This window comes from Ovis aries, chromosome 1 (assembly GCF_016772045.2).
Source record: "Ovis aries strain OAR_USU_Benz2616 breed Rambouillet chromosome 1, ARS-UI_Ramb_v3.0, whole genome shotgun sequence".
Classification (NCBI taxonomy): Eukaryota; Metazoa; Chordata; class Mammalia; order Artiodactyla; family Bovidae; genus Ovis; species Ovis aries.
This window is the reverse complement of record NC_056054.1, coordinates 21,807,034-21,826,856: the sequence shown is the minus strand read 5'-3', so window position 1 is coordinate 21,826,856 and position 19,823 is coordinate 21,807,034. Positions and strand designations below refer to the sequence as shown.

Below are 19,823 nucleotides of genomic sequence, written 5' to 3'. Positions count from 1 at the left end.
CCAGCAATCCCATTCCTGGGCATATACCTGGAAAAAAATTGTAATTCCAAAAGATTTATGCACCCTAATGTTCAATGTAGCACTATTTACAATAGCCAGGACATGGAAGCAACCTAAATGTCCATCAATAGAGGAATGGATAAAGAATATATGGTACATATATATAATATAATGGAATATTACCCAGCCATAAAAAGGAACAAAATTGGGCCATTTGCAGAGATGTGGATAGACCTAGAGATTGTCATACTGAGTGAAGTAAGTCAGAAAGAAAAAAACAGATAATCAAATAATATCACTTATATGTGTAATCTAGGAAAATGATACAGATTAATTTATTTGCAAAGCAGAAATAGATGTGGAGAACAAACCTATGGATATCAAGGGGGGTGGTGGGTAGGATGGATTGGGAAATTGGGATTGACATATACATACTGCTATGTATAAAATAGGTAACTAATGGGAATCTACTGCAGAGCACATGGAGCGCTACTTAATGCTCTGTGGTGACCTAAATGGGAAGGAAATCTGAAAGTGAGGGGTTGTAACTGATGCAGTTTGCTGTACAGCAGAAACTAACACAACCTTGTAAATCAACTATACTCCAGTAAAAATTAATTGCAGGGAGTGTGGGTTCAGTACCTGGTCAGGGAAAAGTAAGCAGTTTTCTTCCAAAAATTGGACTGTTTAGTCTGTTAACTAAGTTGAGAGACTCACATAGAATTCTTTGATGTGCTTTTGTTATTTTCAATAAATTATAAGTAAACGGCATTTTTTTTTTGTCCAGGGTGTTTTCAGAATCTGGAAATTTCATCATAGTTCTCTATTCTGTGACGCATAAGGACCCTGAATTTTATGAATGCCTCCCTTGTGATGGCAGGTTACCTGACCTTCGATTCCAGCTACTAACCAGCAAGGAAACCTTACGCCTTTTCAAAGTAAGTGTGATTGGATCACCTAGCACACTAATGACTATTTAGTTATATGTTGTTGTATATTGGCCTTATAAACCCAATGGTCTCTACTCTTTAAAATAGTAACTCAAAGTATTAGGCTTTCTTTATTTTTGATCAGTCTTACTTAATATTAACTTTATTCATTTATGGTTAATTACGTTTTATAAATTTCAGGACATAACCTTCAGAACCAGATTCTAATACAGGATCAAATGTTATCCACAGAGTAACTTTTCCACGTTTTTCTAAAACCTTTTAAGGCTATATAAAGAATTCATGTATTGTTTCATTTTATGATGTTGAGAGTTAGTTTGTGATCTTAGTGTTTCCTTTGTCCTGAAAGTTAATTTTTTAAATTATGGGTATAAAAAGTGATTTCTCATAGTTAAAAATCAGCATCTATAATATGTGATCCTTGGAATCAGAGTGGATTGTTGCTGTATCGAATAATATACATAAAAATACATTTAGGTGATGGTCACAGAAAAAGCAGGTCTTTGAAACCATAAGTGTCGTTATGTAAAAGCATTCTAAGGCTGGGAATTGCCTCGTGGTCCATTGGCTAAGACTCTGTGCTCCTTCCTGGTCAGGGAACTAGATCCTACATGCTACAGCTAAGACACAGTATAGCCAAATAAATAAATAAATATATAATAAAGTTTTTTTTAAATTAAATTTATTCTTTTAAGAAAAACATTCTAAGGCCAATAATAAAAAATAATTCTAAAAAAAAATTATGTATCATTTTACAAAAATATTGACAATCCCTAAATAACGGTGTGTTTCTACTCAGATCTTATTTTGTGCCTTTAATTTCATTTATAGGTTGTATTGATTCATGAATCAAGTTTTTGTGTTTTAATTATAAGCATAATCATCTTTGATGTATAATTACTTATTTCCATTTTAGAGACATATATCATTCACTCATTTTATTCTTCAGATTGTATCCTCAGTTTAAAGTTACTATTTAACTGAATCTGGTTATTAAGTTGTAAGTTATATAGCGAAGTTAAGTTTTCACTTTCATTTATATAGTAAGCAGATAGATAGTTTTTTAAAAGGTTGCATAAAAATAGAACTACCATATGATTCAGTAATTCCACTTCTGGGTGTTTATCCAAAGGAAATAACACTAACTCAAAAAGATACCCACACCACCATGTTAATTGCAACAGTATTTACAATAGCCAAGGCATTCAAATAACCTAAGTGTCCACGGATGGATGGATAAAGAAAATATGATTTATATTATATCACATGTTTATATAATGGAAAACTGTTCAACCATAAAAAAGAAAGGAAATCTTGCTGTTTGTGACAACATAGATGGACTTTGAGGGCATTATGCTAAGTGAAATTAACAAAACATAGACAAATACCATATGTCACTTATATGTGGAATATTTTTTTAAAAATTAAAACATTTTGTTGAACTCACAGACAGAGAACAAACCGGTGATTTGCAAGAGAGTGATAAGGGTTAGCGAAGGTTTGAGGGTGGCCAAAATGGCTGAAGGTGGTCCAAAGATACAGACTTGCAGTTTTAAAGTAGGTAAGTCATGGAGATGTAATATACAGCATGGTGAATATAGTTAATAATACTATACTATATTTTGAAAATTCTTATTCTTATAAGAAAAAATTTATCATCTGTATGGTGGTGAATGTTAACTAGACTTAATTGTGGTGGGTGTTTCACAATATATCCAAATAGCGAATCATGTTGTATACCTGAAAGTATTATAATGTTATGTCAATTAAATCTCAATTAAAGAAATATTTTTTTAAAGAAAGATTACAGTTACAGAAATCATAATTCCCCTTCCCACCCAGTGTTTCAGAGCTACTTTTCATCTACATAGTATTCTCTGATGTTTATTTAAGTCACATCTCAAAGTATGACCTACTTTTATTTCAGAATGTTGAACCTTCTGACAAAAATCCCGTCTGTTTTGAACTGAGCGCTGAAGACCAGAATGCAGAGAGAGAGTTTTTTAAAAAAGTTTCTAAGAATCTTTCAATTAAGAGGTAAAAGATATTTTTATTATCATACTTTTTTTTATTACTTTCATTAGTTTTTAATAATTAAAGTAAGTCCCCAGTTATTTCTGAGGGAACTGATTGTAAATCTTATACCACAGGTGTCCTTACTTTAAATGCATTCCTTCATACTTGTAAGTTGGATGATAATGTTAATGAAGTGACAACTCTAATGTGGTTCTCATTGGACTTGATTTATTACATAGGGGAACAAAAGTATTTGTCAAGAAATTATCTTAAGAAGAAACATCCTGTTTTTGTTTAGTTTGCCTTCTGTCTTCCCTTCCTTGTAGTATTAAACCTAGGGCTATCAGATAAACTACTATAAAAATAACTCCTACTATAAAAATAACTCCTCTACCTAAAACAGAAAACTTTTAAAGCAAATGCACTTGGAGGATATTAAATAATGGCTTGTGACTTTTTGGGTCCAACATCTACTTTTGTGGTAAACTAAATATTCCCTTTGTATTAGGGTTCTCCAAAGAAATAGAACCAACTAGTGCATAGAGAGATTTGTTATTGCTAGTCTAACAAATTACCACACACCTACTGATGTCAGATAATACAAATTTATCACCTTCTAGTTCTAGGAGTCAGGAGTCCAAAATGGGCCTTTGCAGCTACAATTAAAGTGACGGTAGGGCTGCATTCTCTTCAGAAGTTTCAGTGGTAAATCCATGTTCCTTCTTCCAGCTTCTAGAGGCCACCTGCATTCCTTGTTGTCTGGTGGTCCCTTACTCCACCTTCAAAGCTAGAAGCATAGCATCTTCAAATCTCTCTCTCTGACTTCTGTTTCTGTCCTCACATCTCCTTCCCTGACCCTTATCTTGACTCCATCTTATAAGGACCATTGTGTTTACATTGAACTCATCTGATCATCTAGGATAATCTCCACATCTCAAGATTCTTTACCTTAAAGACATCTGTAAACTCCCTTTTTCCTGTGAATATGTTAATATTCACAGAATATTCACAGATTCTGGGGATTAGAAAGATGTCTGAAGTAAGCTCTATCTTTGGGCATTTTAAGTTATCCTTGAAACAGGCTAGGTCACCAGAAAACTATATTCTTATAGACTTGCAGGAACACCACCATTGACTGAAGGTTTAAAGCTTTTTTCAAGATTTTATTGAATGTTTATGGAAGAAAAAGCCAAGTTAAGGGGATGCTTAGTAATTTCTTTAACATTGTTGAAAAACAATGTCTGTTTTCAGCTCTGACCAAAGCTTAGATAAGGATCAATCATTTTTATATTTGAATTTTTGTAAAATGTTTATCCCTAGATAACTTTTGTTGAAATTATAGGTCAAGTTTTTTCTTTTTGTTTGAGTGCTAAAAAAAGCTCACAGTGAATTTTTTTTTATTTTTGGCTGCACCACACGGGATATGGGATCTTAGTTCCCCAACTAGGGATTGAAACTGCCCACTTGTTTTCTTTTTAAAAGTAATTGGGGGGATTCCCTGGTGTTCCAGTGGTTAGGACTCAGCACTTTCACTGCTGAGGCCTGGGTTCGATCCCTGATCAGGGAACTAAGATCCACAAGCCATGTGGCATGGCCAAAATTTAAAAAGTAACGTACCTAATTTCCATTCTGAGCCCCTCTTCATTATGCACAGTTATGGAAGCCAAATTTCAATCAATTCAAGGTCGGTTTATCCTGTTTCCCCTGAGGTTTCATGTAATTTAGAGGGGACTAATGCTATGCCCTATGCTTCCCTGGTGGCTCACACGGTAAAGAATCTGCCTGTCAATGCAGAAGACCTGGGTTCAATCCCTGGGTTGGGAAGATCCCCTGGAGAAGGGAACAGCAACCCACTCCAATATTCTTGCCTAGAGAATTCCATGGACTGTAGCCCACCATGCTCCCCTACAGGTGGACTAGCTTCCATGCGGTCACAAAGAGTCAGACATAATTGAGCGACTAACACTTTCACTAGCACTGTGCCACTACTGGTGATGGGGGGTGATGTGATTCTCATCCACCCACACCAGTTGGCCATCTGCTGAGATGTTTTCTTTTGCATCTGATCTTTGACAGTCGGTTTGTGCAGGTTCCTGCTACAACCTCTTTAACCTGTTCAGGTCACTGGTTCTCTGTGTCTTGTCTGTGCTGCGTGGAGGCATATGGAATGTCATTCTGCATTCTCCATGTCCTTCTTGGGTATGGCAGGAGAGCTTTGTGAGATTGTTTCATTGCAGCACCTTGGCACAGAAAGAACTCTGTGTTTGCCTCTCCAGACTACCAGGGTTTGAGACAAAGGTCTGTTCTGCTGTCAGATCTTCCACATCTGCCTAAGGGTTTCTGTTGTTCAGCCTACTACGGAGACAGGACCCTTTCTTCAAAATTCCATTAATGTCTAAACTCTCTTAGCTTCCTTCTGGCTTTTCTGTCATCTTCCCTACCTCATCTTATTGAGATTTTATTTAGTTTCAGTTCAGTTCAGTCACTCAGTTGTGTCCGACTCTTTGCATCCCCATGAATCGTAGCACACCAGGCTTCCCTGTCCATCACCATCTCCCGGAGTTCACTCAGACTCAACGTCCATCGAGTCAGTGATGCTATCCAGCCATCTCATCCTCTGTCGTCCCCTTCTCCTCCTGCCCCCAATCCCTCCCAGCATCAGAGTCTTTTCCAATGAGTCAACACTTTGCATGAGGTGGCCAAAGTACTGGAGTTTCAGCTTTAGCATCATTCCTTCCAAAGAACACCCAGGGCTGATCTCCTTCAGAATGGACTGGTTGGATCTCCTTGCAGTCCAAGGGACTCTCAAGAGTCTTCTCCAACACCACAGTTCAAAAGCATCAATTCTTTGGCACTCAGCTTTCTTCACAGTCCAACTCGCACATCCATACATGACCACAGGAAAAACCATAGCCTTGATTAGACGGGTCTTTGTTGGCAAAGTAATGTCTCTGATGGACAAAAACTTGATGTATATAGTCTTTCAAATCTTAGTCTTAAACTCTAATTTCAGCATTTGAAGTTCAGTACCAACACTCAAAACTTTTTCTGTGTTCTATTGAGGCACGATACTTGTGGCACAATAACTACAACTGACTAAATGGAAGGAGGTACTTCAGTCAGTCTCAGGGTAGTTTACCATAACAGATATAAGTGCATAGGGAAATGTAATTCCTTACTTGAGTTTTCTTTCTAACACAGTGAGTGTTTAATGTATTATGTTTAATATAGTGAGTATACATCTCTTTCATCAGATGATAGATTTTTTTACGGTAAATTCAATATCTTATGTATTTCTACGCTCCTTAAAGTGGTTAATTCAGAAAATGCTCAGTAATTTGCTTTATTATGACTTAAGAATAACTGGGTTATGGATGCAACTAGAGATGATCATACTAAGAGAAGTAAATCAAAAAGAGAAAGGCACATACCGTATGGTACATGTGGGATCTAAAATATGAAATAAATGAATCTGTCTGTGAAACAGAAACAGAATCAGGGACATAGAGAATAGACTGGTGCTCACCAAGGGGCAAGTGGGTTGGAGAGGGCTTAATTGGGAGTTTGGGATTAGCAGGTGCAAACAGGTATATACAGAATGGGTGAACAACACGGTCCTACTGTATAGCACAGGGAAATATATTCAATATCCTGTGATTAAACTATAGTGGAAAAGAATATGAAAAAGAATGTGTATGTATCTATGTATAACTGAGTCACTTAGCTGTACAACAGTAATTAACACAACATTGTGATTCAGCTATACTTTAATAAAAAAAATAAGTTAAAAAAAAGAATAAATGGGTTAAACTTGCCGTGGTCAGGAGAAGGGGATAAATTATTAAGCATGAGTCTGACTGGCTCAACTTTCCTGATCATCTGACACTGGCTTGAAAAATAAAATACTTTGTGGTTGTCAGATACTAAATTAAGTGATCAAGACACTACTGTGTCTAATTAAAGGACCTTATTCAGCTTCAAAACGAAAGAAGAGTGCTCACTTCAGCAGCACATATACTAAAACTGGAATGATACCGAGAAGATTAGCATGGCCTCTGTGCAACTGTGACATGCAAATTCATGAAGTGTTCTAGATTTTTTTTTAAAAAAAAGAAAGAACAAATGAATACTGATTACTGAAGACTTACTTTTTCTCCCATCTGTTCTTTAGCTCTTCCCAGAAGTTACCTCCAGGGAAAATGCCAATGAATGATCATGACTCTGGTGTTGAAGATGAAGATGTTTCTCCAAGACCAATTCCTAGTCCTCATCCAGTGAGTCAGAAGGTATCACTGGTCTTAGAACTCACCTTTACAATTAGAAACCTAAAAGTCTCTTCATGTTAAAGCACTCAATAATATATAAAGATAAATACCATATATTCCTCACAGGTACATTTAATTATCATATGTAATAATATATATAAGTATGTACACATATTGTAATAAGTAAGTATAGTATTTCCAGAGAAAACCAAGGAAAAGAGGTTAAGTTAGCTCCCTAGGATTATAAACTAGGAAGTAGTAAAGCTGGAATTCAGGAAGTTTAGGATTTGATAGACTAGTAGTTTAAGAGGTTTCGTTTCAGAATCTGGTGCTTTTAACCCATGTAGACTCAACATTCTATACTATCACCAGAACTCGACATTGTTTCTTATCACCGTATTTTGAGAAAACATTCTACTTGCTTTTGGAGATTGCTAACAACCCATCATAATTTTTTTTATTGAGGCCAACTAGTGGGTTATTTTAGAATTGTTCTGTCTTAATTGGACTAATTAATTACTTATTACAAGAAAAAGGAATGAGAAAGTTTTCTTAAATTAATATTATAACCAAATTCACCACAGCGAGTACTTTACTTACTCTTTTTGGCTCTCCTCCAGCTCTTTTAGTTGATATCAATAAGAAGAATAGCAGTGAATAATCTCGCTTAGTATGATATTTTGAAACACTTACTGGAAGGCCCTTTCTTATTAAGATGAAAAAACATGATTCTTTATTAGATGTGTTGGAGCATCTGGTCTGATCATTTTTTTGTTTTTGCAGAGAGGGTAAAAAAAGTCTGCTTCCCATTTTGAGTTCTATAAGCAATGTCAGTTGGCATTCCAGTGAAAAGAGTTTCATTGTTAAATAAGTTTGTGAGGGCAAGGACCTTATTTATTTTGTTGACAGTTGTGTTCCTGGTACTAGCACATAGAAGATGCCCAGCAGATATTTGTCAACTGTGTAAATAATCAACACTTTTTAATAAATAACTGGATACAATTTAGAAAATACAAGCTTAAGGAAAATGAAGCATATATCATTCTCCTGAAAGATACTTTTTCTTCTTTCATTTCTTTCCCACTTATAGGTTTCTAAGATCCAGCCATCAGTTCCTGAACTTTCACTTGTGTTGGATGGAAACTCCATAGAACCAACCCCTGTGCCCAGCCCATTGGAAATGGTGAATAATGAAAATCCTCCTTTGTTGATTAACCATTCTGAGCACCTTGAGCAGTCACAACCCCAGCTTTGTGATGAGGAACACAGACCAGAAGCAGAAGCTGGAGAGCCTTCCTTCAGAGGGCTACCGAATCAATTAAACCAAGACACTGCTCCTTTGAGACACTGCAAAGTAAGACAGCTGTCTACCTGCAAGAAAGGGAACTCTCATATCAGGAACAGTAGTAAGCCCTCTTTTAATGGACTGTCTTCAGATACATCTGAAAAGCTTCAAACAGTTTCTGCTGCAAATGTACACAAAGAAGAGTATCCTGTAAGATCCTCCACGTTTAATTCCAAGCAGTCTTCTCTTGCCCCACAGTCCCACCCACACAATTTTGTTTTTTCACCCCATAATTCAGGAAGACCGATGGAATTTCAAATACCTACTCCCCCGCCACCGTCTTACTATTCCACAAATGTTTGCAGTTGTTGTCAGCATCGTGGCCATATTCAGTATAGCCCAATAAATTCTTGGCAAGGAATGAATACAGTAGGATCTGTTCAAGACCTCAAGTCTGAAACCCTTCAAAAACATTCATTATTTCATCCAGGTGGATGTCCAGCTCAGTACCATAATGCATTCTTTTCTTCAAGTAGTCCTATAGCCTTGAGACCTCACGGAAACATGGGGGGTTGTTCTTCCCACAGCAATGTAGAACCATCACCTGTGGCAAGACTCCCTCCACACGTGGACTTCTGTAACCCATGGCCTTGCGCAGTATGTGTGCACACACCCAAGACTGGGTCAGATGATGGAATGATGGGACTGTCTCCAGATGCGTATAGGTTCATCACAGAGCAAGACAGGCAGCTGCGACTACTTCAAGCCCAGGTTTGCTAGCTTTCTTCTCTTAAATTCTTGAATTTTTAAAAAGTAACTGGCAACTCTTCAGTAACTATAGTTTATGAGGTAGAATTGCAGAATGTCAGAATTAGAAGAGACCCTGGAAACTGGATTCTAGGCCCTGATGTTTTACACATTAGGAAAATGAGGATTTGATAAGGAAATGGCAACCCACTCCATTACTCTTGCCTGGGAAACCCCATGGATGGAAGGAACCTGGCAGGCTACAGTCCATGGAGATGCAAAAGAGTCAGACATGACTTAGCAACTAAACAACAACAATCAGGGTTTTATTTGTTGCTTTATTTTATTACACTAGATAATATTTTTTTTTCTTTTTATCCTTAGATGACTGACTCTATATATTTACTGAATAATATATCTTTTTGTTAATGATTTAAAAATGTATTTTTTATTTTATAATGAAAGCATCATGTGTTTGTATCTATTTCTATACTGTACTCTCCATTGATCTGCCTATCTATTCCAGCACTACTACCGTTTAGTTTAATCTCTATAACTTTGTAGTAAATGTCTTATCAAGTATTTCCTATGCAATTTCTCTAAACCTCACTTTTCTCAGCTGTAAATTGGGAATAATGATTGGTGTTATATATAGATCTGATGGTTAAATGAATTTATATGTGTATATGTACACACACACACACATCTGTCTATCTAAAGTGCTTAGTGTAGGATGAAGCTTTAGTAAACAATCAGCAAATTACAATTATCTTATTTGTCTCTTAGTCCTTACAACTACCTTAGTTTTAGGTAATATTGAATCTCACAGTGGCTAAATAGCTTTTCCAAAAGGTAACAGAGTAGGAGTTATGTCCTCAAGACACTAAAGTCCATGCTCTGAACCACTATAAGTACATATGCCTTTTTGTATTATTAATGCAGGTTATATTTCTACTGATGTCAATAATTTATTGATAATACTTATTTTCCTATATTAATAAAGTTAATCTGCTAAAATTAATGAGGTGAGTTGAATACAGCAGTGTAACTTATGGGCTTCCCTAGTGGCTCATATGGTAAAGCATCTGCCTGCAATGCAGGAGACCCAGGTTCAATCCCTGGGTTGGGAAGACAACTGGAGAAAGAAATGGCAACCTTCTTAACTTAATAAAGTTAATCTGCTAAAATTAAAGAGATGAGTTGAATACAAAGTGTAACTTACAGGGAAACATGATTACAGTGCTTAAAAGAGGAGGCTTTTCCACTCCTAGGTGTATGTCCAAGAGAAATGAAAGAATATGACCACACAAAAACTTTTACGCACATGTTTATAGCAACACTGTTTGTAATAGCCAAGGGTGAAAACTACCCAAAGTCCATCAACTGATGAATAGATGAACACAAATGTGACTATATATACAAGGGAATAGTTCACTCATCAAAAGGAATGAAGTACTGATAGGTACTACAGCACAGACGAACTCTGAAAATGTTATGAAAATGAAAACAGCAAGATATAAGGCCATGTGTTGTTTGGTTTCATTTCTATCAGATGTCCAGAATAGGCACATCTGTAGAGATACAGTGGCTTGTCAGATGGCACTAGTGGTAAAGAACCTGCCTGTCAAAGCAGGAGACAGAAGAGATGTGAGTTCGATCCCTTGGTTGGGAAGATCCCCTGGAGGAGAGCATGGAAACCCACTCCAGTATTCTCTGGAGAATCCCTTGGACAGAGGAGGCTGGTAGTCCACAGTCCGTAGGGTTGGCAAAGAGTTGGACATGACTGAGGTGACTTAGCACACACACACATATAGAGATAGAAAGTAGATGAGTGGTTGCCAGAGGCTAGATTCTGGAGCCATGGAGAGTGACAGCTAGTGGGCACAAAGGTTTTGCAAAGGTTAATAAAACGTTGTAGAGTTAGATGGTGGTGATGGATGCAGACTTTGCTGCTGCTGCTGCTGCTGCTGCCAAGTCGCTTCAGTCATGTCCGACTCTGTGCGACCCCATAGACGGCAGCCCACCAGGTTGCCCCGTCCCTGAGATTCTCCAGGCAAGAACACTGGAGTGGGTTGCCATTTCCTTCTCCAATACATGAAAGTGAAGAGTGAAAGTGAAGTCGCTCAGTTGTGTCTGACTCTTCGCGACCCCATGGACTGCAGCCTACCAGGCTCCTCCGCCCCTGGGATTTTCCAGGCAAGAGTACTGGAGTGGGGTGCCATTGCCTTCTCCACAGACTTTGAGAATATACTAAAAACTATGGAATTGTATACTTTACAGGAATAAGTTGGTTTTTTTTTTCTTTTAAATTGGAGGCTAATTACTTTATAATGTTGTATTGGTTTCAGCTGTACAACATGAATCGGTCATAGCTATATATTCCTTTCCTCTTGAGCATCCCTCCCACCCCTATAAAGGGATAAGTTTTATGGTAGGAGGGGAAGCTTTTGGTGCTTGAACTTCAGCTTTGCTACTTGTTAATTATGTGACCTGGGCAAGTAACTTTATTTATACTGCCTCAGGTTTTTTCTCTGTAAACTGTGCTTGCTAGTAGTACATATTCACAGGGTGGTTGTAAAAATCATACATAAAAGCTCTTATTGTAATGTCTTATAAACAGGAAGCACTCAGTGTTAGAGATTGTTATTAATATTTCCAGTTTCAGCATGACCAAACATGGACAATTCTGGGTGACCTTTATAAAATGAATCTTGTGTAAAAAAATTTTTCACATTTGGTATATAGAATTAGAGAATCCCCTCTATCTTACTTTTGATTCATAAATGAAATAGAAATAAAATGTCAGAGTGTTAACATTAAGGCTTTTCTACACGAGTGTCAATTTATGAATGTTGATCTAAGCACCTATGTTTTTACTTTTAATAGGTAGCCCATGTAAATGCTTCTTAATAACTAATGACAATGATTTTCAGCATTGAATAAATTTTATGATATAATCTAGTTGAAATGTGAGAAAATATAGTTAAAAGTCAGTTATTTATAACTGGAGCACTTTGTAATTCATTTTTAAACTCTTCTGTCAGTTTGGTTGATTACTTCACTCTCATAAACATACATAAAAAGTGTTTTTAATTGATACAGATTCAGCGTTTGTTAGAAGCACAGTCTCTGCAGCCCTGTTCCTCTAAGACAACCACTGTTGAAGACACAACGCAAGCTGCAAGACAAATGGAGTTGGTTTCCATGGAAGCACAGTCTCCCCCTGCTTTGCACATGAGAAAAAGTGTAAGCATTGCTGTGAGCACAGGTAATTTCATTTTTCTTAATTTGTACATAGTACACATAGAATTTAAACCAAGGTGCTGGGTAACTTAACTCTTTGTGTGATTTTACTCTTTATGAAATAAAATTCTACCTGAAAACAGATTGGAAACCATATAACGTAATGTGTTGTTTGTTTTTGCTGCTTTTCCAAGCTGGACCCAGTTCTAATGAGAGAAGTCATCTGTGGTTTAGGGGATCAGGGAAGATTTCATCCATGCAGTGTTATTGATTCTTGGCCTTGAAGGGAATGTAGGATCTTGGTGGAATTGAGAGATGGCAGAACAGATTGGTAGAAAAATTACGGGGTCAGAGAAACAACACAGAGTTCTGAGTTGTCTAGTACTCTACCCATTACTATGTCACGGAGAGCCATTACCACATCTTTCACAAAGCCGTGTCTGTTTCATCTTATAAGCGAAATAGAAGGCCTTTTAAAAAATCAGCAATATAAATGAGATCTATGTGTTTACATACTTCCTCACAATCAGACTATGAGATCTTTAAGAACATTTTTGTGTGTTCAGTATCTAGCAAGATGTCTAGTATATAGGGTGGTGGTTGTAAGACTGAAGAGGAAGAGTCATGTACAGTGTTGATAAGACTAAGATCCAATCAGTAGATCCAAACTAATTGGATATGGCAGTTGGAAGATTCAAGTTACTTTAGTTAAATGCTGTGTGATTATCCTGGATTGGATACTGAAACAGAAAGAGAACATTACTGGAAAAATTGGTGAAATCCAAAGTCTGGAGTTTTAGTTAATAGTAATATACCAACACTGTTTTCTTGATTTTGAAAAACGTGCCATGATAATGTAAGATGTTAACAACGGGGAGAACTGGGTGAGGAATACACAGTAACTCTCTGTTTTATCTTCTCTGTGAATCTAGAATTATTCCAAAATTAAACATTTATTAAAGGTGAAAATGAAAGTTACTTCATGATGTTGAGCTTGGATGACAGAGGGAGGCAAGTTAGAGAAGCAGAGGAGAGGAGATGAGTTCAGTCTAAATATCTGTTCAGACTGAGCTATTTTGGAAGTGTAGCTGGTGATACTCAAATGTTAGGAGAGTGGAGTGGATTGATGATATAAGAGTTGTGACAGTAACAGACGAAGGCTTGAGCCTGGAGAATACAAATTTGAGAGAGAGCATTAACAAGGAAGACAGATTGCTGTATTCTTTATCTGTACCCGGATGTTATCTAAACTTCATGAAGAGAGCAGCAGTGAGGGAGGGTAGCGGGAACCTCATGTACGTTTATAAGTCAAATTCAGGTATTACTCAGTTAAGATTTTTTTAGCGGCAAGTAACATAAGCAACTTTGAACTAAGCAAGGAAGGGGAATTTACTGGAAGGATATGGGGATGTTTCATGAAAACCAAGGCCAAGAATTGGGCTGGACTTCAGAGAAAAACTAGACGTAGAAACTAGAAATCACTGGAGTATCCAGTTATTACACATGGCTGTTTTATCAACTCTATCTGGAGTCTTCACGGCTTTACATTTTAAAATACAGCTCACCCAGAGCCCCAGAGTTTCTTTTATACAGTTCTACCCATGTACACAAACCACATTATGATCCTGCAGTCTCAACTTCAAAATGCAGAGAACCTGAATGGTCTAGTTTGGATTATAAGAGGATTGAGAAACATGTAATAGGGACATAGCTGCTGGAGTCTCGTCTTTGTTATTTGCAAGGATGACAGTTTCCCGCATATGTGTGTTGTAGAGGGTGGTGGTAAAGAAGTATTATGAGATAAACCAAAAAGTGCAGTTTCCTTCTATGTCCTCTCGTGAAGTGCTGTACTTACTATATTCCAGTTGTTCATCATCTGTATCTGTCACTAGACTGTAAACTTTTATTGACTTGTATCTCATTACCTAGCCTGATGCCTAAATCAAACTGATATCCTGAAATTATTTGAAACAAGTTTTCAAGCATGATGTATATTTCAAATATTTTGAAACCTCATATAGTCATATTTAGAGCTTTGACTTATATGCAGAAAAATGAATTATTAGTCATTTGAATTAAATGGCTCTCTATGATAATACTTAATTCCTAAGGGTGTACATTGGTGGTGTTCAGGAAGAGTAGCAGCACTTACGTAACTTTTCTAAACTGTCCTTTTATTTTTGGGGGGCGCTGTGCTGTGTGGCTTGCAGGATCTTAGATTCCTGACCAGGGATTTTTTTAAATGCTTAGTGAATACAAAAATAAATCATCCTTTTATTAATTTATGTTTATAAAATCACCCAAGCTGATGCTCAAAGTGGAAACAATTTTGACTTGAATTTAGTCTTTGGTTTTAACTTTATTTCTTTAAATCATGTATGTATCACAATATTTCTCAAAATGTGGAATGCTTATCGCTCAGATTCAAAAGATGATTTGGTGTAGTATACAGATTACTATTTTATACTGTGTAGATATATTTATTCCTATAAGTTTTAGAAAAAAATATAACTAGCACATAAAACGGAGACGGCAATGGCACCCCACTCCAGTACTCTTGCCTGGAAAATCCCATGGACGGAGGAGCCTGGAAGGCTGCAGTCCATGGGGTTGCTGAGGGTCAGACAGGACTGAGCCACTTCACTTTCACTTTTCACTTTCATGCACTGGAGAAGGGAATGGCAACCCACTCCAGTGTTCTTGCCTGGAGAATCCCAGGGACGGGGGAGCCTGGTGGGCTGCCATCTATGGGGTCGCACAGAGTCGGACACAACTGAAGTGACTTAGCAGTAGCAGCAGCACATAAAAATTTATGATTTCACAGAAATGATGTAGCTCGGTAAAACAGTGAGTTGATTTAAAGAAAATCAGTAAGCAAATAATAATACATGAAATAGTTGTGCAAATGATCTATTAAATTTGGGAAATATTTGATTTTTACTTGCCTTATATTACATATATCTGATATAACCCTAATATAGTCTCATAAAGATTGTGTTTAAGAATCAAAATCAAAGAGCCCAGGGATTTGCATTTTATATATTTTCTCCTGTTTTTCAGAACAGCAGTTTTCAAAACACATATATACTCCAAATCATATTCAGAACCTTGACAGGTAGAACCCGTCATGAGAGCTACACCTCTTGAAGAGTCAGGGCCTGAAAGGTCCTTTTTCCCTTTGTACTCAGTTTCCTCTCTTCGCTTGTCATTTATTTCTTCATGGCATTTCTGAGAAAATATAATCTGAAAACAGTTCTAGGTAATTGTGTTAATATAGCTAATGTTACTTAACAAAAGTTTGTCAGAGAATTGTTTTTGATAATTGTCTGTTTCTGCATCTGTTAAATCATCTATTCCCCAGGTGCCAGCTTGTTTTGGAATGCGGCAGGTGATGATCAAGAGCCTGAATCTCAGCTGAGGCAAGATGATACCAAGATTTCCAGTGAGGACATGAATTTTTCTGTTGATATTAATAATGAAGTCACAAGTACTCCAGGTAGTGCATCTTCGTTAAAAGCTGTTGATATTCCCAGTTTTGAAGAGAGTAACGTTGCTGTGGAAGAAGAATTTAATCAGCAACTTTGTATATCCAAGTAAGATCTCTTCGATTCAGTATTCATCATCTTTTTTTCTTTTTAAGTTCTGATATTCCTCTGGTATTCTAACTCAGGAACAGTTTGTTTTGTAAAAGTATTCTCATGGTGTCTTTCCTCATGTGATTCCTGTGTAACAGACAGTTCTTTGGCTACACCACTCGTCATATGGGATCTTAGTTTCCCCCACCAGGGATCTAACCTATGCCCCCTGCAGTGGAACCATGGAGTCCTAACCACTGGACGTCTAACCACTGAAATGCCAGGGAATTCCCTGTAAAAGACGATTCTGAGCCTTCTATGCCCATTCCCAGATGTCAGTCATTGGATGTATAAAACAGTCTAAACCAGAACAGTTGCAGATCAGAAATACGTATGTCAGGCCTCACTGGAGAGTCTGACACTAGGTCCCAGATGGAGCCAGGGTCCTGAATTTAAGATTTACATACTCTATTATATGTGCATAATAACAGAGTCTTTATTTCTGAGAGATGTACCCTGTTATTCAAGATATACTCAATAAGCTAATGGGGATGAAATGGTAAAGGGTAGAGCTGAAGTAAGATAGACTCTGAGTAGGTAATTTTTAAAACTGATTGTACATAGTGATTTGTTAAACTCTCTTGTGTTTGAAGTTTTTCATTGTGAAATTTTCTATTAAAAAAATAAGGATTCTGAAGTAATTCAGATCCTTTGCAAATTTGTAAACAAATTCAGCAAATATTCTTTGAGCTTCTGGTATATGCTGCCAAAAAACTAAGCCCTAGAAATTGAGCAGTAGGTCAGACAAAGCTCCTGACTTCATGGAATTTCCATGAGTTCTGGAGACAATAACCGCATCAGCAGGAAACATATAATTTCATATAAAGACCACTGCCTGAAGAAAATAAACCAGGGTGACCAAGTGGAGTGTAACTAGGATAGTGGCATGGGAGTGAAGTGGCTATATTAAGTAAGATGGTGAAAGAAGCCTTCAGATTATGTAGGGCTTTGTGGGATGTAGAAGTTCTGAATATATTCTGTGTTCATTAGCATCAGGGAGGATTTTAAATGATGTAGTGGTATGATCATTTTTGTTTTTTAAAGGCCATTCAAGCTGTTTTGTGGCAAGTGAACTGATGGGGGTTAAGATTAGAAGTAAGGAGACCGGTTAGTAGATTGAAGACCAAGTGAGATGAAGGTGCCTGGGAATTGGAAGTAGTGGCAGGGATCAGGTGTAGGATACATTTTGAATATAAAGGAATAAAGTGGGTTAAAATACCACAGTGTAATATCACATGAAATAGTTTTAAAAGACGTGAATTCAGTGGTAGCGGTGGCATGGGCAGGCAGTTGATTACTTTTTAAAATTTTAAGCCTTTTGGTAATAGTTGATATTTTAAATTATCTGATTACAATAATGATTAGAACAACAAACACCCTTCCAGAAAACCAGAAATATTTATCTGCTTTGCTCAGTAGAGAGTATGTTTTAACCTTACAATTCAATTAAGTATTCATAATATGTACCACAGTATATTAAAAAGATCTGTATACCTGTCTCAACCCCCACTAGATTGAATTCCTACAGGTTGTGGATCATACTCATTTCTGTACCTTTAGGACTTGAACCAGTGTCTAGTTCCCCACATCAGCTACTTCATAGATGTTAGGTGATAGGAAGAGCAGTTTGGGGTAAGCCCCCAAGATAAGTTCACATTTCACTTGGAATAGTTACAGAAAATGAGAACAAAGAGACATGAACTGTGGTTATCCTTATTTGTTCTCCGTGCGGTTATCCACATTTATTCTATCTATATTTCCTTTCGTAAATTGTAGACTACTTTTAAGGATTAGTTTTTCCCTCTGAAAGTAGAACTTTAAAAATCTCCAATCCATTGTGGTGTTTAACTTCAGAAACAGATCTGAGTTAGCTGATAGAATGCAATTAATTGCTTTTTCAGGGCGATTAACCACCTCTGTAGATTCCAACATATAATTCGATGTAAATCTGATCTTTGTTCCGCATAGTATATGATTTGGATTAAATAGCATCTCCAGTGTTGTGTATGGTGCTTTTGGTGCTTTTCTAGGATTCTTCCCAAACATCTGGTCTGATTCATGCTGTGGTTCGTGCTGCTGAGTATTCATACATGGCACCTGGCCACCTGAGTCCCCTGTCCCCTTTGGATGTCTTGCTGGATTTAGTCTAATGTTAAAGCAGTTTGTGAAAGGTAGATTTTTTGACTTGCAGCATATATGGTAATCGGTTGCTTTTTCCCAGGGAAGAGCTATGTGTGATATCCATAGAGTTTTTTTTGACACAATACTTTTTTTTTAAGAAGCCAGGCTTTGGACATACCTGCTAATACTTGCCATATTAGAATCATCTTTAAAAAATTTTTTTAATTTGAAATTGTTAATGTTTTAGTTCTTTTCTTCTGGAATTTTTAGCTTTTATTTTTGTTTGGTAGGTTAGACACCAAAACAGGTATTTTTAAATTCTTGAAAAGGCAATATAGCAGAGTGGTTAAGAGCATGGAATCCAAACTGCCTGGATTCAAATCAAAACTGTGTGACCATGGGCGGGTCTCATAATTTCTGAATGCTTCTGTTTTCTTTTCTGTAGATGGAGACAGTGAACGTACCTATCAGGATTGTTGTAAAGATTAGATGAGTTAATATATGTAAAACACATAGAATAGTACCAGAATTAGTACCTTAAAAATTAATTGTCATCATTTAGCTAAAGGTAGAATAAGTCTAACTCAGTGACTGATGTGAACTCTTTTTAAAAAATAAAGAGCTTTGCAGATGTTTGCATGATAAAACTCCTGCTTGGTACAAGTACTTTCCCCAGAAGTCATAAAATCTCTGAAGCCTGGCTTTCTGCTTCTTCATTTGAGTTTTGGTGTCTTCATTAAAGTGAAATCAGTTAACATGATTGATGATGAAGGTTCAATGTGCTATTTAGGAAGTAAGGGGATAGCAGCGGGAGATGAGGAAAGCTAGCAATTACAGATCCGCCGCTAGGTTTATCTGGTACTGTGCTGGGCACTCTGTATCTCCTTTAGTCCTGTCTCGTGTCTTTCAACCCAGGGAGGTGGATGCTGTTTTTCCCATTTTATGAATGAGGAAGCTGAGGCCAAGAGAGATTAAGATATTTGCCCAAGATATAATGAACACACATATATCTTTATTATAAATGAGAGTATATCTTCCCTGGTGGCGCAGAGGATAAAGAGTCTGCCTGCAACGCGGGAGGCCCAAGTTCGATCCCTGGGTTGGGAAGATCCCCTGGAGAAGGAAATGGCAACCCACTCCAATGTTCTTCCCTGAAGGATCCCCATGGACACAGGAGCCTGGTGGACTACAGTCCATGGGGTCACGAAGAGTTGGACATGACTGAGCGACTTCACATTTTTATATGTGACCTAAGAGATAAAAGATAAAAGATGGAGAAGGCAATGGCACCCTACTCCAGTACTCTTGCCTGGAAAATCCCATGAACGGAGGAGCCTGGTGGGCTGCAGTCCATGGGGTCGCTGAGGGTCAGACACAACTGAGTGACTTCACTTTCACTTTTCACTTTCATGCTTTGGAGAAGAAAATGGCAACCCACTCCAGTATTCTTGCCTGGAGAATCCCAGGGACGGGGGAGCCCGGTGGGCTGCCGTCTATGGGGTTGCAGAGAGTCGGACACAACTGAAGCGACTTAGCAGCAAGAGGTAAAGTGCTAATGGAG

General features: G+C 37.4%; 1 protein-coding gene and 2 non-coding genes across 7 annotated transcripts in view; all 3 read left to right on the top strand.

Annotated features, from left to right (window-relative positions):
* STIL (STIL centriolar assembly protein) overlaps positions 1-19,823 on the top strand; it is a 53,963-nt gene that overhangs the window by 22,304 nt on the left and 11,836 nt on the right. For all 5 annotated transcript variants that reach the window (XR_009596652.1, XM_042247658.1, XM_060400027.1 and 2 more), the window contains exons 9-14: positions 788-938; positions 2,878-2,987; positions 7,138-7,252; positions 8,322-9,287; positions 12,366-12,531; positions 15,868-16,099. Coding sequence is in view for 4 of the 5 variants with exons in the window: in XM_042247658.1 (XP_042103592.1) it covers positions 788-938; positions 2,878-2,987; positions 7,138-7,252; positions 8,322-9,287; positions 12,366-12,531; positions 15,868-16,099 (1,740 nt within the window). In the remaining variant the exon portion in view is untranslated. The remainder of the gene's footprint in view (positions 1-787; positions 939-2,877; positions 2,988-7,137; positions 7,253-8,321; positions 9,288-12,365; positions 12,532-15,867; positions 16,100-19,823) is intronic.
* TRNAE-UUC (transfer RNA glutamic acid (anticodon UUC)) lies at positions 4,462-4,533 on the top strand. The gene has a single exon. It is a non-coding gene; the product is annotated as a tRNA-Glu (tRNA).
* On the top strand, positions 6,960-7,066 carry LOC114111149 (U6 spliceosomal RNA). The gene has a single exon (XR_003587254.1). It is a non-coding gene; the product is annotated as a U6 spliceosomal RNA (small nuclear RNA).